This window comes from Raphanus sativus, chromosome 3, assembly GCF_000801105.2.
Source record: "Raphanus sativus cultivar WK10039 chromosome 3, ASM80110v3, whole genome shotgun sequence".
NCBI classification, from domain to species: Eukaryota; Viridiplantae; Streptophyta; class Magnoliopsida; order Brassicales; family Brassicaceae; genus Raphanus; species Raphanus sativus.
The window spans coordinates 27,848,195-27,874,117 of NC_079513.1; the positions used below are offsets into that span (position 1 = coordinate 27,848,195).

General features: G+C 33.3%; 3 protein-coding genes and 1 non-coding gene across 4 annotated transcripts; 2 read left to right on the forward strand and 2 right to left on the reverse strand.

Annotated features, from left to right (window-relative positions):
- The first annotated feature begins 5,052 nt into the window (after nucleotides 1-5,052).
- LOC108846720 (GDSL esterase/lipase At5g03810-like) lies at nucleotides 5,053-7,196 on the forward strand. The gene is given in 5 exon segments (XM_057005737.1): nucleotides 5,053-5,434; nucleotides 5,798-6,003; nucleotides 6,006-6,254; nucleotides 6,365-6,623; nucleotides 6,886-7,196. Coding segments are annotated over 5 exon segments (1,149 nt in total). The 5' UTR covers nucleotides 5,053-5,199; the 3' UTR covers nucleotides 7,086-7,196.
- A 760-nt stretch (nucleotides 7,197-7,956) lies between these two features.
- LOC108846240 (probable glycosyltransferase At5g03795) lies at nucleotides 7,957-11,471 on the forward strand. Its single transcript, XM_018619462.2, has 4 exons — nucleotides 7,957-8,562; nucleotides 8,964-9,190; nucleotides 10,297-10,645; nucleotides 10,734-11,471. Exons 1-4 carry the CDS (start codon nucleotides 8,257-8,259, stop codon nucleotides 11,397-11,399), a joined length of 1,548 nt encoding a protein of 515 aa, XP_018474964.1. The 5' UTR covers nucleotides 7,957-8,256; the 3' UTR covers nucleotides 11,400-11,471.
- A 1,086-nt stretch (nucleotides 11,472-12,557) lies between these two features.
- LOC108846805 (putative homeobox-leucine zipper protein ATHB-51) lies at nucleotides 12,558-14,360 on the reverse strand. The gene is made up of 3 exons (XM_057005706.1): nucleotides 14,056-14,360; nucleotides 13,119-13,480; nucleotides 12,558-12,986 (listed from the first exon to the last, which is right to left on the reverse strand). Exons 1-3 carry the CDS (start codon nucleotides 14,171-14,173, stop codon nucleotides 12,807-12,809), a joined length of 660 nt encoding a protein of 219 aa, XP_056861686.1. The 5' UTR covers nucleotides 14,174-14,360; the 3' UTR covers nucleotides 12,558-12,806.
- Nucleotides 14,361-23,368: 9,008 nt separating this feature from the next.
- TRNAR-UCU (transfer RNA arginine (anticodon UCU)) lies at nucleotides 23,369-23,441 on the reverse strand. The gene has a single exon. It is a non-coding gene; the product is annotated as a tRNA-Arg (tRNA).
- Nucleotides 23,442-25,923: the final 2,482 nt, after the last annotated feature.

Sequence of the window (25,923 nt, forward strand, 5' to 3'; positions counted from 1 at the left end):
TCTCTACATATATATTCGCTGTCATATCAACAAATCTAGCAAACTAGCAAACTATATTCGCTCTCATATCAACAAATCTAGCAAACTAGCAAACTATTTGGGGAGAAGGAAAAAAGATGAATAAAAAAAACTATTATTACTTTGTTTGGGGAGAAGGAAAAAAGATGAATAAAAAAAAAAAAAAAAACAAATCTAGCAAACTATTATTACTTTGTTTGGACTTTGTTAGATTATAGTTTGAATTCTTGTTTATGAATAAAAATATTAAATAATATAATCAACTTCGTTCAGCAGATGATTAAGGGTGATGATACGATTTTAATTCAGTTTTGGTATGAAAAATATATACTGCAGGTTTTGTTTGAATTGTGTAAGTTTGTGTTAAACTTTTTATAGAAAATAGTTTTTTTAGCTTATGAAACACCTTTATAAACAAACAAATGCTTAATGATATGCTTACAAAATTTCTGTTTTTAAAGAAATTAATTATCATAAGCATATACTCCATATGTTTCATAATAAGTATCATTCTAACATTCGTGACAAAAAAAAAAAAAAGTATCATTCTAACATTTTTTTTGTTACACAGAAAATGTTACTTTATAATTTCAATACAAATTATATTTATTTTCAAATAAAAGTTAATTTCAAACTGCATTGATTTTATAAATAATTTTATTATCTCAAATATTATTGGTCGGAGATATGTAATTAATAACAAATAATATATATTTCCGTCACTTTCTTAATTTGTGTGAAAATATCAAAATAACATTTATTTGGAAACAAATGGAGTAAAGCTAAGTGCTGGAATGGATAAGGATACCTACACATGTGTCATAACAAAATCTCATGCATTCAATTATTGTTTTCAAGACTTTAGAAATTGAGATCACAAGGCTAATATGTTCGTTTGAAAAAAATATAATATATATATATATTATTTTGAGAAAGATTTACACAGTACACCTACGTCGGTAAATGATTCACTACCAAATCAAGGGCATGCAGATACTTTAGTTTTTGCCTGAAAAAGAGACTGAATTATACGTTACATAGTGTTAGGGTATCAGTAAGAGTGGAAGACGTAATGTGCCTCTGTTGTGTTTAGCCACTTATGGTTATTTCCGCAGCTAGATCTTTTTCAAGATAAAACATCTTTCAATAGTATGTGTATTTATATAAGGACCGGCCCTCTTTTATTGTTATTTTCAAATCAACACGTGCTCTGTTCCATCCCTGGTTTTACTGAACAATTTGCTCCATCTAAATTTATTTGTCATTTGCTAAAAGTTGTACCAGTGTTGGGGTATGAATCGTTTTGAACTTCGCTTATATACGGTACACATAAAAATCACATTCAAATCGCAAATTGATTAAGAAGATTACATCAACCGGTACTCTACAAGTACACTGCGAAATCTTCAATTTCACCGGTACGAAACCGCAAACCTTGTGATTAACCAGCAGTGCAAATAATTAGCCGCCATACTTCGATTTAGGACGAATCTTTTTTTTTTTTTTAAAGAACGATTTAGGACGAATCTTAAGGACAAACCGACATGGAATAACCTTGCGATTAAAAGGGACGACCTACCATGTTTCATGTAAAAGCAAAGAAAGAAGAAGCAAGGGACATACTACCTCTTGGACCAAGTCCACTGGTACGTATAAACACAAACGTTATATACTCTTTTTAAAATTATGGGGTTTTGTAATATATAAACGCTGTCTATAGTTGATTGGTTTACGTGTCGTGGATCCGTACCAGGCCCCCTCAAGAATCATGTGAAGGTTTAACATATCCTCGTATTGTTTTGGAATTGGTGAGTTTTGAATGTGCTTCAGATATATTAGAGCATCATTAGTGGTGTAGTCTCTTTAAATGATATCATTTTAATATTTATATAATTTTGTTGTCTAATTAAAATAAGTAGAAAAGAAATGTGATCACTTATAAAATGACACCTAGCATTTGAATTTCTTATAGTGTTCATAGTCCATCCAAGAAGAAACGTCCGTCCACTTTTTATTTTATTTTTTACTTTTAATCATCAAAAGCATGAAAAACTTATACACTCACAATAAGTAAGTAACATATAAAAAGCGAAGAGTAAATAAATTTACGCATACATCTAGAATAAGTAAATTCAATGAAACTAAGATTTACATTTTAGTGATTAATGCAATGCATGAAATTGAATTGTTGCAACAAACGATAGGGATGTCTTTTCCGTCTCAAATGAAGCAAGCGTTTTATTACTTTTGTAACAAATAAAAAAGTACACGTCTACGTGAGTTTAATATTATTTTCATATTCATGCAGTGACTTAGGAAAATCGAATTAAATTTTATAAGTTAATACAATCGTTACTCGACTTTAATGACTAAAAACGATTATACATCTTTTTCAAAAAAAAAAACGATTATACATGAAAATGTGATCACAGATGTAAATATAGCGATTTTATTTTTCAAAAAAAAACCATAACGATTTTCATTAAGTAAACATAATATTTATATTAAAACAAAAAAAAATCAAACAATCCGTTCTATAAAAAATATCTTCAAATTGTATGAGCTTCTTCTGCGATGCTTTTGTACGGGGAAAAGCTGCAGAACAACATGTGTCTTCTTTCTCTTTATTTATTTTATCTGGATTTACTTGCCTTTTTTCTTTTGTAAAAAAATAATTTGTTATGCAAACTGCGAAGACTTTCTTTTGGAAGCGTCTATTTGCAACCAAAATAATAATCACAAGAAAATTGTCTTTTGGAAGAGTCCAAAGGTAAAGGAAGAGAGTAGAGAACAGCAGCCACACCATTGCTGTTCACAATCTTGGTTCTGATTTACAAAATCTAGCAGGAGTTTGGTTAATAATACAGCTTTGGGATCATTCGTATACTCCAAGTGGCCAAGTATACTGTTCATTCCCAATTTACCACTGTATTTCCAACTCAGTGTGAATCAGTGTGAATGTGATCCACAGATTCATACTCGAGTATATATTTTGGTCAACGTTACTGTTTCTTGTCCATGGATCCAAAAACCCTATATCATGTGAACTTAGATATAAGTAGGGGTGGGCAAGATATCCGTAAATTTTGATTCGATTCGTTATTCGTTCCGATTCGATCCGAAAAATCCGAATATCCGTAACTTAACGAATCGAAGCAAATACTAAAATCCAATATCCGTCAAAGACGAAGCAAATCACAAATACTAATATTTTTAGAAACGGATATCCGATCCGATCCGTTATATACATATATATGTATACATGTTTATAAAATTATATAATATACATACTTTTATATCTTTATATAAGTATTATAATGTTTTATTCACTAAATTAATATTTAGTTATTAAAAATTTTGAAAGTATGTAATTTTCTTATAAAAAAGTAATGAAATATTATTATTTTATTTCTGATTTTCTTTTTTTTTTTATTTTTATTTATTTTTTTAATTTTTTATTATTTTTTACGGATCGAATCGGATATCCGGAAAAAAATCGGATATTCGCGGATATCCGATGTTCCGGATATCCGAAGAGTTACGGATCGGATCGGATCGAAAAATCGAATATTCGTAAGGCACGGATCGGATCACGGATATCCTTAAAATTCCGGATATCCGCTCCGTGCCCACCCCTCGATATAAGTAGTCCGTACCGAAATTATTTTACTTATCTACGTACCGGGCTGGTTTGGGCATATAATATTCCATCCAAAAGCCCAATCTCTGTTTCCTCTCGACGATCTTCTTGATAGTTAGGCCTTGTTCTGCCAAAGAACGCTAAAACCTTTTACAAAGCTAGAAATTCTTAAAGTAGTGATCAAGCAAGTAGGTGGCTGGCTACTTGTTAAACCATCTTTCCAAAGTGTTAAATGTAATTCATCATCCTAATTGATGTGAACTAAACTAGAAACTGACCCGGTAGGAGCCAATACCCGAAGGAGAATACGTTAAAACGTGGCACGTGCAATAGTAAGAACAACTGTTAAGGTTTGGTGTAATGGTTTGGGGTAATGACAGCTTTAAGAAGTCAGTGCGTGCGTCTTTTGTATTCAAAGTTACTATACAATTCACATGGTTAGAACTATTTTGTACAGCACATACCTTGAATAATATAGATCTCATCAACTGGTTCTATCTATTTCATTCGGTTTAGTAAGACATTTGTTGGAAAAGGGAACCGAAATGAGGTAGGAGACTCGAGGAAGAAAACAAAAATGTTTGTTAAGAAGAAATTTGGGAGGTAAGAGTTTAGTTAAAGTTAATTTCGTTCGCATGATAAAACATGTGATCTCTTCGTAGATCTTTTGACCGATTAAGTCCCTAAATATTAATATTTTTATTTATGATAATTGCATGAAAACTTTGAGAGAGTATCATATGCAGTATATGCCCAAGGGTTACAGTGATTATACATAGTGCCTGTCCAACATTTTCAAATTTCTTTTGATGCGCCAAACTCATTAAAAAAGTTATGCATTTATTATTTATGTAAAATTTTATGATGTCTTATGTACAACTAAAATTATCAGTTAAAATCATGATGTTCTAAGTGGTCACTTACCTTGTCTATACTCCGAACCGGACCTGATTATACATCTTGTGGATGCCTCGCGTGTGTCTTATTATCCCAATACATAGTTAATACGTTACTATCAAATCTACCGAAAACCTAAATTAGAAAATATTGTTTTTTTCTTCTTCTTCTTTTAGTATGTACAATCTGTTTACTTCCACATTATCATGCTATAACTAAGATGTTGTAACAAAAATACATCAAAATTAGCAAGAATGATGGTTGAAAGATTTTTGAATGCATGCATATACGGATAACCCTTTTCTACTCTATCCATGAATTCAGAGACTAACCATTCTAAGTGATTAATTAGTTCCTCGAATGTGGAAATGATCTAACTAGTAGACATAATAATTATATAAACGTTTTTAATTGGTCTGAAATCCAATGAAAATGTAACAGAAGATTCAGATTAGTCAATGCAGCTTCAAACAGATTGTTATCCCTTTTTGATATTGTTTGTTTTGTTTGTTTCTTTATCCTTTTTCAAGTAATTTCACTACTCTCTCGTCTTTTAAAAGGCCTAACCATTCACCACTTCTTCATTCATTCATCCTCTTTATCTTTCTATCTCTGGACTACGTATATCAAAGCGAAAAGGAAAAATGTTTACAGGGCTGATTAGCTTCTTGGTTCTTACTGGTTTCTACTCCGGCTTTGGAACCGGTCAACCTCTTGTACCGGCTCTAATCATAATGGGAGATTCTGTTGTCGATGCCGGTAACAACAATCTTCGCCTTACCCTTGTCAAGGCCAATTTTCCTCCCTATGGACGCGACTTCTTAGACCACAGTGCCACCGGCCGTTTCTCTAACGGAAAACTCGCCATCGACTTTACCGGTTTGAACCAGTCTAAAATTATTTACGTTTATAATAGTGGTTCATAGATGCCACAAATGCAATCACATAATTTTGTGAAAATATCTTTAGTCATTCCGCCATTTTGCAAGGCTAGTAACAAAAAAGAACTTTATGTTACTTGAAGACTTAATTTAATTAATGATACAACCACTCCATTTTTATTAGTTCTTTTTTGAGAGCTACTGATTTTTTTATAATTATTATTTTAAAATTCTTTTGTTTCTATTTTGTTTTTATTAATTCATTTATTTTATCATTTTGTAATTCTTCATCTTATCATTTTTGGATCCATAATGTCTTACTTCATCAATTCATATATCTTGTTTTTTTTTTTTTGAGCAGCTGAGAATCTTGGGTTCACTTCTTACCCGGTGGCGTACCTTAGCCAAGATGCAGCAAATGAGACTAATCTGGTAACCGGAGCCAATTTCACCTCTGGGGCTTCCGGTTATCACGACGGAACTTCCATATTATACGTAATTAGCTCTTTATTCTATGCTCGGTTACTAATTAGCTCACCTGAATGCTTATACCATTTTATGGTGTATCATATAATATGTTGTAGAACGCAATCAGCTTGACCCAACAACTGGAAAACTACAAGGAGTACCAAAGCAAGGTGACAAGCATGGTAGGGAAAGACAAAGCGAACCAGATAGTTAAAGGCGCGATTCATCTTCTTAGCACCGGATCAAGCGATTTTCTTCAAAGCTATTACATTAATCCTATCCTTAACGCGCTAGTCACGCCTGATCGATACTCAGATCGTCTCATGAGATTTTATTCCACCTTTATCCAAGTAACTAAAAACATTCCCATAACGTACAAGTTTTTTAGTTATCCTAATTAACGGTTTACTATGTATTTACTTAATACCGATAGTATAAAATGCGCTTTATATGTTTGCAGGAAATGTATGGTTTAGGGGCTAGAAGGATTGGAGTAACGACATTACCACCCTTGGGTTGTTTGCCAGCAGCGATAACGATGTTTGGCGGAATTGGGAGCAATAGGTGCGTCGAAAGACTAAACCGGGACGCGGTTTCCTTCAATACCAAACTTAACAACACGTCTGTGAACCTAGCCAACAAGCTTCCTGGTCTGAAACTGGTCGTTTTTGACATTTATAATCCTCTATTGAACATGGTCATGAAACCTGAAGAGAATGGTACGGTATTTTGACATTTCTTTACATATATCGGGTTAAATTGTAACCGGTTCAGCAGATAAACCATACGACATATATCGGGTTAAATTGTAACCGGTTCAGCAGATAAACCATACGATTTTTCAAGAAATATCATAACTCTTAAGCTTCTCCTGATTTTATGAAAGCCAACATTAGACTTAAGACGACTAACACTGACATTCTTATCCAATTTTAATTATGATCATCAATATTTTTTAAAAAAATTTGTTTTTTAATGTAGGATTTTTTGAATCAAGAAGGGCTTGTTGTGGTACCGGAACAGTGGAAACTTCGTTTCTATGCAATGCATTATCGGTGGGTACATGTTCAAATGCTACCAGTTACGTGTTTTGGGACGGTTTTCATCCATCAGAAGCAGCCAATCGTGTCCTCGCAGATAATCTTCTTGGCCAAGGATTCTCTCTCATTTCCCAAACCTAAATTAAATAATTCAAACAATTAAGATGACGGACGAGAATGTATTATATATAGACTATTGAGCCTAAACAATGTTTGCCTTAGTCATCTGCATTCAATGTATTTACCATCTCATGTAAGAAAATTTCAAAATACAGTGTTTTACTAAACTATGCTTCCATAATCACTGCAAAATGTTTGTTTGACAAACATCTTTGGTCAAATATTTATAGTATATGTCAATATTTGTAATCTTCCAACAATATATACACCTGAAGTAAATTTCTCCATTATACAAAAAAGGTTTATACATGGCGATTTAGAGCATCTCCAACCCCACTCCATAAATTACTCCAAAATTGAGAATGGAGTTGAAAATGGAGTGGAAAATGGAGTGATGACCAAAAAATAAAAGCATTACTCTATAAATGGAGTAATGCTTTTATTTTTTGGTCATCTCTCCATTTTCCACTCCTTTTCCAACTCCATTCTCAATTTTGGAGTAAAATATGGAGTGAGGTTGGAGATGCTCTTAGCGCCCCAACGCTCTTAAATTCATTCATGTCCACCGTTTGCCTCCTCAATGATAGAAATATATACGAGAGTTCTGGTTGGGATTTATTAGAGGTTCCTATGGGAGAAAGATTCTAGCTCTAGAACCTTATTGATACAAAATAAAATTAGCTCCAAGGAGCTTTGTTATGCATAAATGTAGAGAGAAGGAAAAGATTTTAGTAGTCTTCAATAAGCTAAGGGGTTTGATATATATATCATAGATAGGAATGTGTAGAAACTCCTCACTGCAGCCTTGGATTGGTTACAAGAGATGAAAGACAATACACATATGTATGAAATCACTTGGAAAGAAATATGACATAACATTGGGCTACTTAACTAACAATGGGCTGACATGAGGTTAATAATTTGATGGGCCGGACGGAAATAGATTGAATTAAAAGTTTTGGGGTAAACAAAGGAAATAGAGAGAAGTTTGCATGTGAGAAGTAAAGAGAGAGTTGAAAGATGACGCTTGGCACGAGGGAGCAACCACTTATTACCAAATGTTATTCTACAATTCACCCTCTTTAAATTCTTTTGATCTGCTGCTAAAACCGAAAGCATAAAAGTAAATTAATTATATAAAAAAACTTCTTTAATTTGATTCTTCGTCTTCTTCGTCGTCGTCTTTTTTTTCATGAGAGAGAGAGAGAGAGAGATGGGAGATGTTGATGGGAAGTGTAGAATCATGTCTGCATGTTCCTCAGCCAAACTCTTTCTCTTCATGGTTCCTCTTGTTCTCGTTTCTGGTTTCGTCTTTGTAAATATTGGTCCGAGAAGTCCAACATCTTTCTCAGCGGCTTTGCCCAGTAATCGTATTTCTCCTCCTCTTCATCCCTCCTCTCCATCTCTACCTCCGGCGCCGGCACCATCTCCTCCGAAGACGGCGAAGGAAGTGTCCTTGCCAGCATCAGCTTTATCAACTAAAGTGGAATCTGTTCAGGTTAGGGAAATTACTTAGGAATATCAAATTATTCCTTTCTTGTTTCTCCATCTTTGCATGTCTTTTTTTATTCTGTCTTTTTGTATTTATCTATTTACTTTCTAATTGTACACCAACAATATATTTTTTAAAGACATGTTTCAAATTACATGGTCAAACTACTGTAATTTGTAAAATTTAATTGGTTTTACTGAGGATGAGGAAACCGGTCGGCAAAACCGCAAACTAATGAAACAAAAAGATTATAAAGAAATGTTAGATGATGCGTGCGGTCGGGTGGTCTAAAATTTAAGTAATTAATCAATAACACATGTCAATTTTTAATTGTATTATTTTTTTAAAAAATGTATTTATTCCATGTGCATATAATCATCTAAAGAAAAAATTGATATTGTTAACAGGTTGATCAATTGAAGCCGATCAACATTACTTTGATGAGTTACAACGTCACTTCTATGGCATCGTCGGAACTAATGAAGAAAAGAGTTACTAAAAAAATAGAGAAAATCGAATTCCAACTACAAAAGGCTCGAGTCGCCATTAAAGCCGCTTCGACGGACGATCCCGTGGATGACCCGGACTACGTACCTCTTGGTCCGATGTATTGGAATGCCAAGGTCTTTCATCGGTAAGTAGTACAATTTTTTTTTTTTGCGCATGCTTTCAATTATAGTTACGTTCATTTAGTAATAGTACTACTAAGTATGTTTGTTAACGATGTTCGAAGTTACAAAACATTTAGTTCGCGTAGCGTTTACTGAGTTAAAGTAAAGGCTAACGGCTTAGAAATATGAATTTATTGATTTTCAAAGAATTTATTTAAATTTAGTTTTAAGTTAAAAACGGGTTGGAGCTTTGAATCGTAATTAATACTGGAAATGTGAGGTTATTATTGTTCTTTACTAAAAGTGATGTTGGAATTTGGCTTGGAGATTTCCAGTATTAATTTTGGATGTCACGTCTTAAATTTTTTATCTTGCCATGTTATTGTTGATTTTATCTGAGACATTTATGTGAATAGTACTAGTAGATGATTTGCTCCATATCATCTCATGATTGTATGTCTGTATCATTTCACTTTAGATAGCTTTATGCTAACATAGATTCATAGAAGCTATTTTTGAAAAATTGCTAAAATTATACAATATGACGACTAGCTAGATGTATGCAGTACGTACTAATGTATGTATGCAGTATGTACTGATGTATGTACCTTGGTGATGAAACTATTACCTTACATATTTTTTTTCTACTAAATCAAAAATCCAAGAGATTTTTTTTGTGTGCCATATTAAATGCTTAAGACAAGAAAAGTATCACATACCTTGACTTTTTCTTGGGACTAAACTAGTAAATTCAAGAGATTTCATATTGGCCCATCTTGTATGGTTTAGCAAAAGAAGGTAAAGTTTTTTTAAGAAATTGATGTTGAAAACCTTCGATGTAGACCGCACAAGACAGTTGATACGAAACTAATGTCGGTTTGCGTACGATATAATGATGATTAAGAAGATTGTATATATACAGATTCTTGTATTCTCGAATTGAGTTTAAAGAGCTGCATATAGTATTATAATATGTTAGAACTGAGTCAATGTTAAATACGTGTGCATATATTGTCTTCATGTGGCCTCTAAAGCATATAATGGTAATAGTACTTTTGGCATGACGATTCCTAACATGACCACAACGTGCTAATGCTTTTGATCATTTTATTTGTATTGAATTGCTTAGGAGCTACTTGGAGATGGAGAAACAGTTCAAGATATTCGTGTACAAAGAAGGTGACCCACCGTTGTTCCACGATGGTCCATGCAAAAGCATATACTCTATGGAAGGAAACTTCATCTACGAGATGGAAAGAGATACCCATTTCCGTACCAATAATCCGGACAAGGCCCACGCCTTTTATTTACCTCTCAGTGTCGTCAAGATGGTAAGATACGTGTATCAACGCGACTCCCACGATTTCGGCCCCATCCGAAGAACCGTCAGGGATTACATCGATCTTGTTAGCGATAGGTATCCTTATTGGAACCGTAGCATCGGAGCTGACCATTTCATACTCTCTTGCCATGACTGGGTACACTAGCACGTGACGTTACTGAGTGTATATATATCATTTGGTTGGTTATTATTACCGTTATAATCTTGGGACTTTTTTGGTATAGGGTCCTGAGGCAAGCTTTTCTCATCCACATCTAGGACAAAACTCGATCCGAGCTCTATGCAATGCCAACACATCAGAGAGATTCAAACCGAGAAAAGATGTGTCCATACCCGAGATCAACCTACGGACCGGTTCCTTAAAAGGATTGGTAGGTGGCCCATCACCTTCCATCCGGCCCATCCTTGCCTTCTTTGCAGGAGGTGTACACGGACCCGTAAGGCCAGTCTTACTCCAACATTGGGAGAACAAAGATAATGACATTAGAGTCCACAAGTATCTCCCTAAAGGAACGTCTTATTCGGACATGATGCGGAGCAGCAAGTTCTGTTTATGTCCGAGCGGCTACGAGGTTGCGAGCCCTAGGATCGTCGAGGCGCTTTACTCGGGATGCGTTCCGGTTTTGATAAACTCAGGGTACGTCCCTCCTTTCAGCGACGTGCTGAATTGGAGATCGTTCTCGGTGATCGTTTCCGTGGAGGAGATACCAAAGTTGAAGACGATCTTGACGTCGATATCTCCTAGACAGTATCTAAGGATGTACCGGAGAGTGTTGAAGGTAAGGCGTCATTTTGAGGTGAACTCTCCCGCTAAGAGGTTTGATGTGTTTCATATGATTCTCCATTCCATTTGGGTAAGGAGATTGAATGTGAATATACGTGAGGTATAAGTTGATGTGTTGGTTTGTAGCTTTTTGTTTGTTTAGAGTGTAATATGAAAAGTCAGGGAAATCGTTCCAGCGTAAATCATAACTTGTCTTCATTAAATTTGTAGTAAAAACAAATAATGCATTGTTTGTCTCTTACTACTCTTATTGTTGGGTTAGAAATTAATCAAAGAATCAGTATGAAATTAGCTGATGCATCGAAGGACTGTGACTATTGATCAGATAATTAGGTGTAATGTTGGTGTTTAGTTTATTCTGTTAATTAATTAGTGTAGAGGTAAGGTAATATTAGGGGTGGGCGCAAGGCAAGTACTTGCATTTTTATATATATTTGATATTTGCCTTGATTTGAACGAGTAATGGATTTTTGAACTTGTACTTGCCTTGTCTGTAACGAGTACTTGTTATTTTGAGTACTTATCCAAAAATATGTTACTTGCAAGTTACTTGGCTTGTTCGATTACTTACTACTTACAAATACTTATGAATTATTTGGATATATTTCCATGTTTCTAAAAATTACTTGATAGATAATATCGTGTGAGAGAAGGTTTTGAAATTTAGTTTTGCTTACTCGACTTGGTAAACGATAGTTATTTCAAATAAAATATTTGTACCTAGTATAAAAAAGGAACATAATACAAATATTTTGATATGAAAGTATTGTTTACTTCTTACGACATAAAATAATAGTTTAAGACTTTAGTTTTTATGGCTTAGTTATCATTTTTTCAATCGTTAAACAAGTAATGAGTAATAGCAAGGCGAGTCTTTAAATTTTCCGTGCTACTTGTTACTTGCCTTGTACTTGCGAGTATCAAAACTCAACGACTTGATACTTGACTTGGCAACGACGAGTACTTGGAAAAACGAAGCGAGTACAAGCCAAGTAACGGGTATAAGGCAAGTAACGAGTATCCGTGCCCAGCCCTAGGTAATATTACAGATAGATGAAGTTTGGGCTTGGGCTCTCAGCTTAAGTGACATTTAACAGCCCAAAACTAGTAACGCAAAATCCATGAAAACAATAGTTACTCTACGAAACAATGACAACTGGATGGATTCCTCATGGGCTTTCCTTGGGTTTATGTTTCTTGCTTAAACTAGGCTTCCACTTGCTGTGTATTGAGACAAAAAGAAGCAAAGAAGCCAGTACTTGCAAGTGTTTCAAAAAAAAAAAAGAACAAAAAGCCAGTACTTGCATGCAGCTAAGTAAGAGAAAACGAAGGCAAATACAACTTTCAAATAACGAGACCGTGGAATGAATAGATTGATAAGCGTGGGACACAAGAATGGTCCCTTTATGTTTTAAGATCGTACAATGAGCAAAAGCTTGTCTCATAGTGCAACACCACTTGAAAGTACCCTGACTAGTCTAAAGCTCTCTGTCTCTAAGATCAGCAGCAGCTATCACGGGTAAGGCGTCCAGCAAGAGGAAGCGACAACCATCTGATTGTTGTATTGATCAGGACCGTACACTTTGGTGGTCACCACAGATGCAATCTCCGTCGTGTCTTCCCCACTAGTCACACCGGAGATCTGCTTCTTGATTAATCCCTGGTCTCTTAGTATAGATCTCAGCTTCTTCACCTGCGTCACAAATCCAATTGTGGGATGGGGGTTTCTCTGATAGAAACAAAAACTAAAGGGATAAAACAAAAATAACGGATGGTATTTAATTAGACCCCATTATTTTAAATGAGTGCAATATGGTTCACAGACCTCCTCATGTAACATCTGCTTCTCTCTAGAAACGACGTCGTACTCTTGCCTAAGCGAATCGTACAGCTGCTCGAGCTGCTTTGCCTTCCAGCGTGCACGGCGGTTCTGGAACCAAACCGCTATCTGACGTGGCTGCAAACCAAGCTCTCTTGACAGCTTCAGCTTCCTGTCTGAATCTAGTTTGATCTCATCTTGAAAACTCCGTTCAAGTGAAGCTAATTGTCCACTCGTTAGTCTTTTCTTCTTTGTTATCTCTTTGTTGTTGCTTGGTAATCGGTACTCATTATTGATGATCTTTTCTGATTCAGGTACAGAGATAACCGGTCCGGTTTGTGTATCGCCATGCATGTATGAATGACCTGCTGTGACACAAACAATACTCTTTCTATAAAATAAGTTCCCACATTTTTCTTAATAGAGTGAACATAAATGAATCCCAACTTTGCAAAGGTGACGTTTTAACTTTATAGAATTTGGATCCCAAGGCAAAAACACTTTGGATCCCAATAAAAGAAAAAAGCAAACTTAAATGTTAAATTGTCTAGACGGAAGACTTAACTTCTCATCTCAGAAAGTAATATTTTTAGGTAACATATCCCAAGATCTTTGGAACGATGCCTGCGAACACGTTCTCAAGTAATTCGTATAAAACAAAAGAAAGGAACATAGAGCTTAAGATTACTAAAAAAACACTTGAAACTGTGGGAAAATTAAGTTTTTATACTTACATGGATATGTTGTGAGAAAAACAAAGTTAATGGATCCGACCAAAAAACCATTATAATGGATTTGTCAAACGTGAGATTAAACTATACCTCTTAAGATCTTGGTAAATATACATGGATTTAAAACCTTACCCCAATAGAACAGCATATAATATATATATATATATATATATATAGATCTGAAATATATACATATATATATATGCATATACCTGCATAAGGATCATAGTTGAAGCTATGGAGTGAGTTAAAGGAGTTCAACTCCGGCCATGGCGGCGGCATAAAAGCAACTCTCACGTTTTCTAAGTTGTTTGTCGTTGACCATTCCATTTCTTTTCTTTTTTCTTATCCGTTCTTGTGAATCTTAATAAGAAGATATGAGAGACAAGTAAAAAGCATGAAAGTTGTAGGATCTAATATAGTGGAGAAACTGACGAAAAGAAAATTAGGGTTTTATTGGACCACAAGACAAGAGTAAGAGAGGCGTGACAAGAAGGTTCTCTTCTATACACTTTGTCTTTTGGAGGTGCAACAAAGTTTGAGAGCATGCAACGTTTCAAAGCAAGATATTTATAATTGGGATATGCATCCAGAGGGAGATGTAGAGATAGTGATGGAAAGAGAGTGAGATATGTGTGTATTCGGTGAGGATTTTTCACCTAATAAGTCATAAGGGAGCAACCCAACAGTGCTTTTTGTTTTGGAATTTAAAGATGAAAAAGGAAAGTGTGATATAATTTTGTCTTACTTGCACATCATCAATCATCATCCATCATATCTCTCTAACATTAATATAGGTTGACATATTTTGTTGTATCCAAGGAATTTTAAAATATTTTCAGCCAGCTATTTTTGTCGTATGAATTACATATTTTCTTTATATTAAGAAATGATAAACATACAAATATTGGTGCAAGCTTAGAACAAAAAGTGAACTAACCAAGACAGTTTGGATACTGGAGGTCATGTGCATATTTTAGATTTCAGAGAAATTTGATTTTACTATAAGAGGTGCTCTTAATATAATTCATGAATATATATAATTTTCTGAGGAATATTTTTACAATCATGGCAGTGTGTGAATGCATCAAACATTCACGTCCCGTCTGGATTAGTTATAATGAATGGAATTTCTAAAGTTGGAACATTTTAACATTTTAAAAAATCTACTTGTGGGCAGGGCACTACCATTAAACCACCGTCTCAAACTGACTGATTTTTTATAGACGTGAAAATAATTAAATGTAGATTAAATATAAAATAAATGAAAGAAATTTTTGAGATTTTAGATATTAAATACTAACTAGATTATGACCTGCGCTTTGGAAGCGCGGAATATTTTAAAATGAAAATTTTCACTAATAACTTAACAAATATTTTGGTAACTTTTAAAGAGTGTATTTAAAATATTTTTGCATTTAAATCAGTGTTTCTAAATTCAACCCGATTGTGATTATACCGGTTAATCCGGAGATCTGACAATTCAATTTAGGTTTTTAAAATATTTACATTAACAAAAATCACTAAAATCCGAGACTAACCGATTGAACTGATGGATGATTAATATGTAATCTAATTTGATTTAAATTGTAATAGTTTCATAATTTGTAATCTTATAATCCAAAATTTAAAGTTCATTTTTTGCAATTTATGAAATTATAATGTTTCTACAAAATTTTAAAGAGAAAATGATAGATATAAAATATTAAGATTAATTATTGTATTGTTTGGAAACATTGATAGTAGTATAAAAATATATTGTTTGGAAACATTGATAGTAGTATAAAGAAATAAGTATATTGTTTGGAAACATGAATAGTAGTATAAAGAAAGGAACATTAGTGATTTAATGTAGGTTTAACTATAAAGTATAAAAGTGTATTTAATTTAAAAACTTACAAAATAAATGTTAGGTCCAACAGAATGTTTCTGTTTTAATAAGATAGATTTAGGTGGGGGTACTTATTTTTGTCAAAGTTAAGCTTGAAATATGTGAAAGAGAAAGAGTGAACAGGATTTAATGGTCCCAAAACTCCAGAAAACTGACAACGTAGTTCCCCTCTCCTTTGGTTATGCCTCCATTCTTAGTGTGTATATATATGTGTGTGTATATGTGCGAGCGCCCTTGCACTTGAATTACTACATTGATTTTTTTTTACTCCATTGATATGCAATAAAAGTTGTCACTAGTGTCAAGTTCATAAGGACCATAACCATGTATATGTGCAGTAACCTGTGTAGAGTATAGGGTGAGGCCAAAAGCTACCTTTGAAAGCTAAGAATCAACACAGAGAGCTATGTAGATCATCTATACATAAAGAGTGTGATATGACCAATTAAAGCCAAACAAAGAACAAGTTAATTTGAAAACTAAGTCTCATTGTCCTCATATACTGTGTACTCCTTTTTCTCTCTTAATTTACCCCCACATTCTTTTATTAACTTCAAGTTAACACACAATCTCTCTCTCTCTCTCTCTCTCTCTCTCTCTCTCTCTCTCTCTCTCTCTCTCTCTCTCTCTCTCTCTCTCTCTCTCTCTCTCTCTCTCTCTCTCTCTCTCTCTCTCTCTCTCTCTCATATATTCAATTGCTACTCAACAAATAGTTGATGTGTAACAGTGTAAGAGAGATAGCTAGAGGAGAAGAGGAAGGAATCTTTTTTTACGTTAAAAGTAGATAGGGTTGAACAGATTGATGATAAGTAATGAGTTTTAAACTAACGACAGTGTATAAGAGAAAGGGAAGCTTTTGAGCCTAAACTCTTGAAAGAGATGAGACATCACAATTTGCATAGTGTTTGGTTTTGTTTTATTTTTTGAGAAATTTTAATGAATTTAGATGACTTCATTCATTGTAAAGGATTCGTTTGATAACTACTTATCATACTCTCTTTTTCTTTATGAAATTCTACTATTTCAGCTAAAGACCCTTCACAAAAGTCTTCGATCTGGACTAAAAGTAAGATGTGTTTCAAAACTCAAAATAATAATGTTCTTTGCGTGTTTATAATCATTTACGGTGTCTTTTTAATATTAGGTATGGGTTTAGGAGAAATACAATCCACTTTGTTCTCAAAATAAACTAAATTCAGATCAATTTCTCCAAAAAGAAATCGGTATTTATCATTAAGCATGAAACTCGGAAGTTTCCCTATCCATGTTAATTAATCTAGTTACTCGTGAATTTTATGATATGATCGCCGATCCTTTCAGCTTTTGTGTATCATTATATTTCACCTACGAAACATATAATGAAAATTTTTATTCATTTAAGAATAATTTAATTGAAACTAAAGACTAGCAGTTCTTAACTTTTCCATATAATAACAAATGATGCTAAGAACCAGAAGATAGTCAATTGGGTTCATGGTAAACGGTTTCTACATAATTAACAGCATTCAAAGAACAAACACAGACAAAAGAACATTTTAATATATAAATACGGTCATGGAAATTAAATAATATCCGCGCAAAAACTTTTAACAGTCTCATGCATGCATTAGAAAAGAGAGGAAAAAAGCGAGACAGACCTAAAACTAATTTAACAGTCCCGTTCAGAGACCAACTAATTTCCGTTGTTATTAGGTTTTGGGACTTTTCAGAAATATTTTTATTACTATAAAATTATTACGTAATATTTTATTACCCATTAGTTACTATTACTACTAAGATCGGTAATCAATAAAAAGGTCCCCACTCTTCTTGGAGCTAAACGTTACTTGTCACATGGATGCTTTATATAGGGTAAGAAGATCTTACAGACTATATATATATAAATATATAACTTTTTGCTAAACTTTCAAAACAGTTTTTAATTGAAATTTCACAAATTATTTTTTTAACAATTAAAAGTATTCAATAACATATATATGGAAGGAAAGAAAACGAGAAAATAAGCAATTACATACATAGCTTTTAAATATGACAAAAAAATACATAGCTTTTAAATAATCAAAATAAGAATAATATAGTTCAATATTTAAATTCTAAAACTTAGATTGTCATAAAATATAATACTTTTAGTTACTAGATTCAAGTGACTAAAATTTACTGGCTAATTTATACGTAAACTATACAAGAAATATAAGATTGGTCATATTATCAATATGTCATAAATTATCTATGGCATATACTAAGTTCTAGAATTAGAAGATCCCTTATCAAAGACATGGGTTGTTCGCGTTGATTAATTTGTTTCTCACTACATGCACATAATCATTCACTTATTTCTACACTCACAAGATATAAAGTAATATCATACCCAAAAAAAAAGATAAAAAGTTATATCTTTTATACCATCAAATAAGTACGATATGTGGAAAGGTACAATATTATGAAGATGCTATGGATGAATATGGTAGTGAACTTAGTAATAAATAAAACATGCATATAACAGTGAGCTTTGTAAGAAAAAATCAAAATAACAGTGAAGCTGTGAAGGTTAAAGTTGGTACAGTACCTCCCTTTACTATTGGTTTCAATTCGTAATACGTAAGAATTGAATCCCGCCGTTTAAGTCAGACACTAAATAAGACTGTGCACAACTTAATTGTTCCTATGCAAATTCATTGTGTGTAGAAAATTCACCAGACATATATATATTATATATATAGTATATATATATATCAATCTATTCTATTAAAACAGAAGTACAAAATTAGATTAACCCTTAGTTTTTCATTATATTTACATTGTCATGCCACTGAAGTATTAAATGAAGCTATATTTAAGTATGATTGTCTTTTCCTAATTTAAATAATAGATTTAAGCATTTAATATTTTTTCCTAATTTAAATAATAGATTTCCTTAACAAAATCTTAACCAAAATATATTTCCTAATATATAACATATAATCAATTTATATAACATAAAAATAAAATATAATTTTTATATATTATTAGCATAATACTTCCTATATAAGTCCAATTAGTTATAAATATAAGATTTGTTTATATGATACACTATGATCTAATAGACGATTAAATCACAAAATATAATTATTTAAAACTAATAAATAAAATCGTTATGTTTTAAAATATTATATTAACAATTATGTAATACATTTTAATTTACAAATATATATAGTATACCATTAGTACATAGAAAAAATTTAAAGTGAAATGGTCACGGGTCAAGCTCTAGAAATAAACAAAAACAACGCAACATTATTTTTCTTTAACAAATTTATTTTAGTAGAAAGTATAGTCCCAAATATGGTTATATGTTTTATGTATTTATAATTTTATTTTTTTTGTTTTTGAGGGATGCTAGGATTTTTGAATTGGAAAAAATTATGACCCAACTCTATATTATTTTAATTAGGAAATTTAAAATTTATATCAGAATATTTTATTAAAATTTTAATTTTAATTTTTATTATAACTGCAAAGATAAATTTCCAATCTAAATTTATATTTAAATATTACAAATACATCATTTAATATTAAAAGAAAAATTAAAAACATAAAATAAATACCCGCCCGGTCGGGCGGGTCAAGATCTAGTACTATATTAAAAGGTAAATAAGCTTCATAGATAAAGTGTCCACGTCCTCAAATTAAATAGGCCAATAGGAAGAGAGCTTTTAACCACGTCAGATGTGTGACTCTAACATTTGGACTTCGAAATCACCGGCCCGTTTCGTTTAAATTTGATGAGCCTGTGAAACCCATCTCACGCTGAGATCATCTTTCTCCTTTCGCGAAGAACAAATCCTATTTTTCCAAATTGATTGTCGATTGATTTCCTATTTTTCTTCTCTTCTTAGTTTTCTCCGTTAATAATCTTTCCCCACGAATAATCAATTTTCTCTCCCCACTCCTTTTCACTCTTTAATCACATTAATGGGTTCTTTTCGCTTTCTTCCTCTGAGATTCTATATAAGATCTTATTCTCTGTGTTTTGGTTGTCATCAGAAGTTTTCACGGTGAAGCGGCGTCCCCTCAACTCCGGTTAAACCTGTGGTCCAAATCACAAGAAAAATTCAAAAAAAAATCGACGATTGCTAATCACAAAGCTAAATGTTTTCCACATTGTTTGTCAACGGTTGCTAATATGAAACTTACTTGATCATCATTTCAGACGTCTCTGCTCCTGTTTGTGACGTTAACCTTGGAGAATTTTAGAGTTTATCTATTTGAACTTCATATAGCTCCAACTGGGATCTTTAGGTTGTCCTTTTGATCTCTTCCTTGCAAATCATTTAACTTCGCAAAACAGAGTGCTCTTCAAGCAGCCTGTCACAGCTGTCGAGATCTTGCAGATGAGGGGAATAACAGTACCTGTCACAGTGACGAACCAAAGAAAGCAAAGGTCCTAAACATGGAAATGAGAGCTTTCACCACTCATCTCAGAGTGGTGACCCCTTCGTTTGCAGTTTCAGTCTTCTTTTTTCAGTTTGAGCATTGGCTAAAGCTTTCGTTTTAGTTAACATCTTTCAGTGTTTGATTTTTCTTTTTTCAGTGAGATAAGCCTGAAACGCAGACAAGCTCTGAGTGCAGGAAGCACAAGGAGTATTACTCTCAAGGGAGAGGTTACATCTCATCACAGCCGTACTCAACGTGGAGTTAGGGATCATGGCTTCGAACTGAGACCTCGTGGGGATGTTCATACATCCCTGTGAGATCCACAGCGTCTGGAAACCACATCTTGATCTGACATCAAAGCGAGGGAGGAACCCGGAGATGGAGGACTGTAAAGCGTCCCAGCAAGAAGCGGGGGAGGAGAGCGGCGGGGAGAATGAACCTGTCTGTCGGAGGTGGTGAGAGTAGACGAGACGGAGGCCTTGGAGGAGGTACTGGCAAATAAAAAATATTTGGTAATTTCTTCAGTATGAGCATTGGCTAAAGGCATTCGTTTTAGTTAACATCTTTCAGTGTTTGATTTTCCTTTTTTTCCCTGCAATCAGTTTACATATTGAGTAATTTTTTATTAGGTGATGATTATAAGCTTTTAAAACAATCACTTGGTATTTTCAATTATAATTGTGGTTTCTCTGCTGAGTGTTTGCTATTTATGCATCACTCATTCTCTGTTAATTTGAAAACTGATATTAGATAGCCCTTCTGGAATGGTAACTTCTCACATAGTGTTCTTTGCTGCTATGTAGCTGCAATTTCTCTATTCTGTTTATAGTCACGTAACTGTTAGAATAGTAGTCAAACTCTAGAGATATTAATGTCAAGAACCTTAGTCAAATGAACAATATTCATTCCCCTTTGGCGGACGTGATATACAGAAACTATTACGTACTGAATCAGTGGCAAAGATCAATCTAATTATGAGAATATCTATTTTATCATATTTACATCTCCGTTCCTTAAAAAGAAAGTTAATATTGGTAACGAAGTCCATCTCCCTCACCCATCTAAGACGTCAATAACGGACACCACAAAAAAAAAACTCTGTTGATTTATTCAAGTTCTAAATCTGATCATATAACCACCTTTCCACATCTCGCCTAAAGTGTAAATATTTTTAAGCAGACCTTCATGTCCATAACCTAATCATAAGTTCAACTGCTAAATGTTCTATTGATTCCATACTAAGGGTCACCCCAAACTGAATGGGGAAACCATCTCCAACCCACCATCTTGATATGTCCATAACTTGATCCATTTAGGTTCTGTTGATTCCATACTAATTGTCGCCATCTTCTTACTGGAGGTAAGACAAATCCTCATTTAACTGATTTATCACTAGAATGTTTTGAACAATTTCATAACATTTGATTATTACTATGCTTAGTAATACATTTGTGTAGTATAATATTTAAACAAGTTATATATAAATTATATGACATTTCTAATACTAAAAAAATATTAATCTATTATAATTGAAATCATTAATCTATTTGCTAAAAAATGTATTATAATTGAAAACATTAATCTATTTGCTAAAAAATGTATTGTTTGGGGTAAAACAAATTTACAAATTTCCTAATTATGGTGGTACCAAACAATAAAAAAAGACCTCACAACCATACGACAATAATGATTAAAATAAAGAAGACCATACTAAAAATTCCAGACCATAGCTTCTCGCCTCACAACTACAATCGGCAATCACGTTCAGCTACTGCCAACATCTACCTTCCATTTAGTCTCATTCGTATTCGTCGGTATTGTAAACCATTTGATATCAGTATATTATTCATTTTTGTCAACTTGAATCTGAATACATCATTGTTGTTCTAATAATATTATTACCCACAAATTCTTTCCTCCCTAATTATCAAATACAAACACCCCTACTTACATAGGGATATTGAATGTGGAAAAAAATTCAGGGCAAGAAGATTTATCTGATGAAGTCCCGGAAACTGAAATAGAACAAGCTGATCTCAACATTGTTTCAGATATTATGGTACAAACTGAGAGTGAGAGTGAGAGTTTGGTTTCAGCTGAAAAACCGCAAGATGAATCTACTGTCTAAAGTTGGGAGCCCACTAATGAAACAATTTTTGAAGAGATGCAAGTACAAGAGTGTGTTGAGCCCATTTCAACTTCACACATACAAATCAAAAATATTTTCTTACACTACTAAATAATTTAACAATGTATCTCTCCACATAACAACTCATTTCCAGCATTATATCATATATTTAAAATATATACAACCTTATAATCATTAGGACTTATTCGAAAAGGATAATATGTCAGCTCATACTGATATTATAAATTTATATGTGAGATTTACTTAGATAATGTATTTTGAATTTAAAATTCAGTCTTTGTATTTTGTCAAACTAATAAAAATTATTATAAAATGTGTAAAAAAGGTTATATACAACCCTTAAACAACATAAATCAGAGAAAGTCTCCCATTTTATATCATAACATATAATTTTAATAGTTTAAGAGCACAACTATATTCTATAATATTTTATATTCACGCAACAAAATCAATAGTAAAATATAAAAGTAATTATCCGCGCGTAGCGCGGAAAACGATCTAGTATATAGTAAAAAAGGAGAAACAAGTTCCATAAGACTAACCCATTTATACATTGAATATTTATTAACGAAGTCACAAAATATTTTAACTATTCTTTTAATAAATTGATGGATAAAATTTTGGATCTAAATAATATGACGAAACTACTGCGAAACAATTAATAAGCTAACAGATATTGATGAAGAATTGGCTAACAAGCTATTTCCTTATGAGAATTATTGTCAGTTTAAAAGATATCTGATTATATTTAATAGTTCTAGTGTGGAAATGGTTCTTCGGCCCCATGAATAATCAATAATAATTTTGATATATTTTAAAATTGTTTAGCTTATCCCCAGAAGAAAAAAAAACTTTCAAAATTTTAATTAAAGGAATAGTTAGAAACCAACAATATGTACATTCTGGAAAGGCAATTGAAGAAGAGAGTAAACAAATTTGCAATAGTTTACTTGAATTGCAAGTTCGAGATTTCAAAACCCATAGGATATGGAGACTGACAAAATGGTTTATGGGAAGAAACAACAGATAGCCCAGTTACATGTAGAAAAAATAAAAATGAAAAACATAATCACACGCCCGGTGGGACTCGAACCCACAATCGTTTGATTAGAAGTCAAACGCCTTATCCATTAGGCCACGGGCGCTTTGCTTGACGAGTAAAGAAAATAGTTTTTTTAGCAGCTGAAAGTCATATATAATTGTTGAATATTGATATACCTCTAAAGAAGCTATCTGATGTGCTTCCAAGATCTCAGGGTTACTCAGGAGCAAGTTAATCGCTTCATTGAGTTCTAGTTTGGTTGATACCTTTGTAATCGATAAGGGATTCGCCTGCTGCATTGCCTTCACCGTATGAGAGAAATGACCAACATGACAACCGATCAAAAAGATAACATAAATGTTGAGAGAAAAGAGGGAAAGAGTGGACTATATACTATATACGCATCTAATCAATGAGCACCTGTGATAACAGCGCAGCTAGCTGCTGTTGCTTCAATCAAGCTATGGCGGCTATGGAAGATTGGAAGCTACTCTGTAAAATTCGCTTAGCTCACCTTAAGGAAACAAGGAGAAGCAGATCATGTTGTTGAACAAAGTACAGAGGGAACATAAATTAAAATTAATGAAACCTAGCCTAGTGTACCCACCACATATATATTTGTCTTCCTTGATGTAAGTTTTTCATTTTGAGACATTTTAGAGCTACACTTTGGCTCTCTTTCCACAATTTCTACAAAAGTAGCTGGTAAGACTGATATGTAATTTGCCTGTTTTAGGTTATAACTTCAGGCAAATTATCAAAATAACGGTGAGGCAACGTAGGTTAAAGCTCTGTATTATCTGTACACAAGCACTCCAAGATCCATCACGCCTCCGCCACCACTCAGCCACGGGGTCAAAGTCACCGGAGACTGCTGCCAAGACGTCCTCGTATTGTAATGAGTCCGTGTAAGACTACTTTATTAGTAAATTATTTTCTAGCCAATAAGGCCCAACAATAGCCCACCTAGAATAATTGCTTCCAACGTAAACAAACAGAACACCCTTAAAGACTACAAACGCGAATGTGAGGTTCGCATGGAATAAAGATTCTCCATTTAGCGTTTACGTTTGCAAAATAATCGTAAACGTTTCAAAAGTCTAGTGCAAGTGTCGGTCCATTATTTCATAAACTCGAGTATTATTCATTACTTGATCAAATGATCTTAAGATTCTTCCAAAGGTTACAACTAACATCATCAACTTCGATAGCTAGTTTTAAATCACATTCAGTGGCTGAGCCACAGTGATACCATGTGGGTCAGTTGACCCATATGAATCTATGAATAATTTTTTTTTACATATAGATTTCTTTGGAAATTTAGAAAATAGTGTAAACTTTAGTTAATTGACCCTTATGATATATGTTAAATTATAAACTGACACCCTCGACAAATTTTCCTAGCTCCGCTACTGATCACATTCGTCGTAACTTGTATTAACTAGCATCGTAGTCTTGTTTCAGCCCACCTTAACTGGTGTGATCAGATTATGTACGTAAAATATTAGAACGATTGTTCGATTAATGAACCGTAAGAACAACTAAATTAATAGAATATCAATGGATATGCTTTCGTCAAAAGAGGCAAATGTAATTACTATATGATAATCCACCTGAGTTAAATATAAAAAAACTTGACCTAGGAATTTTCCTGTTTTTTTTTTTTGCTAAAGAAAGGGTTAAACCTGGGTCAATGATGACACAAGCCTAACCCCCGGGTGGAGGTACAGCTCACGGATAGATCCTCTCCTGGGCATTCAAATGAGCCGAAAGCAATAACTCATATCCGTGTGACCGGTGGGGTTTAAACCCGGATTCGCCTTATTGGGTTTTTTAAATCCCTCAAGCGCCACTAGGCCACTATCACCGGTTAGGAATTTTCCTGTTGTATATATAAAAATATTTAAAATAATATTAGTACTGAAACATGGAAGTAGGTGAGAAATAAAGTGACGAAGACTTGGTCTTGAAGACTGAGGTGTGGTGTCGCCTTTGCCTTATAGGAGCGAAACTGTACACATCAAGAGACCTTAACCAGATCCAGCGATAGCTTCTCGAAGTATTATGTAATGCAAGCATACCCAAACTAAGCTCTGTTAATACGTATTAAACTTCCTTAAGTTTTTAATGGTGATTTTAGTTTTAGAGGAGATATTCAAAGTGTACTTTATAATTTTATATCGTCAAAAAGAAAGAAAACCAATAATTATGGTTCTTGTTTTTTTTTGTTCTTGTTTTGTTTATTGTAGAAAAAAATAACAACGGCAATCTTTTTAAAATGGTTAAAATATATCATTAAAGTTTTAGTTTTGTGACTTGTTTATTTCAACTACAACAATTATCAACTATTATGAGTTTACGACAAATGTAGTTTACTATATCATACATACAACATACAAAATCACGATGAGCGGCTATCTTTCCGAAATATTTAAATTATTTGTATAAGAAAATGCAATGATATAATAATCGAGTTTATGCTAATTAAGTATAGCCATTAAACATTTAATTAGGAGACTCAACAACCCCGTCATAGCTTTTAGAGGGGATGGAGACTAAAAGAATCATTCTACAAAACCAACAGA

Bases quoted from the DNA above. Each gene is read 5' to 3' on its own strand.
- LOC108846805 (XM_057005706.1), bottom strand. From the start codon at position 14,173: ATGGAATGGTCAACGACAAACAACTTAGAAAACGTGAGAGTTGCTTTT. The intron at 13,481-14,055 runs GTATATGCATAT...TTTGTGTCACAG, and splicing joins CAACTATGATCCTTATGCAG to CAGGTCATTCATACATGCAT. The intron at 12,987-13,118 runs GTCTGTGAACCA...TTTGTGACGCAG, and splicing joins AGCAGATGTTACATGAGGAG to GTGAAGAAGCTGAGATCTAT.
- LOC108846240 (XM_018619462.2), top strand. From the start codon at position 8,257: ATGAGAGAGAGAGAGAGAGAGATGGGAGATGTTGATGGGAAGTGTAGA. The intron at 8,563-8,963 runs GTTAGGGAAATT...TATTGTTAACAG, and splicing joins CTAAAGTGGAATCTGTTCAG to GTTGATCAATTGAAGCCGAT. The intron at 9,191-10,296 runs GTAAGTAGTACA...TGAATTGCTTAG, and splicing joins AATGCCAAGGTCTTTCATCG to GAGCTACTTGGAGATGGAGA.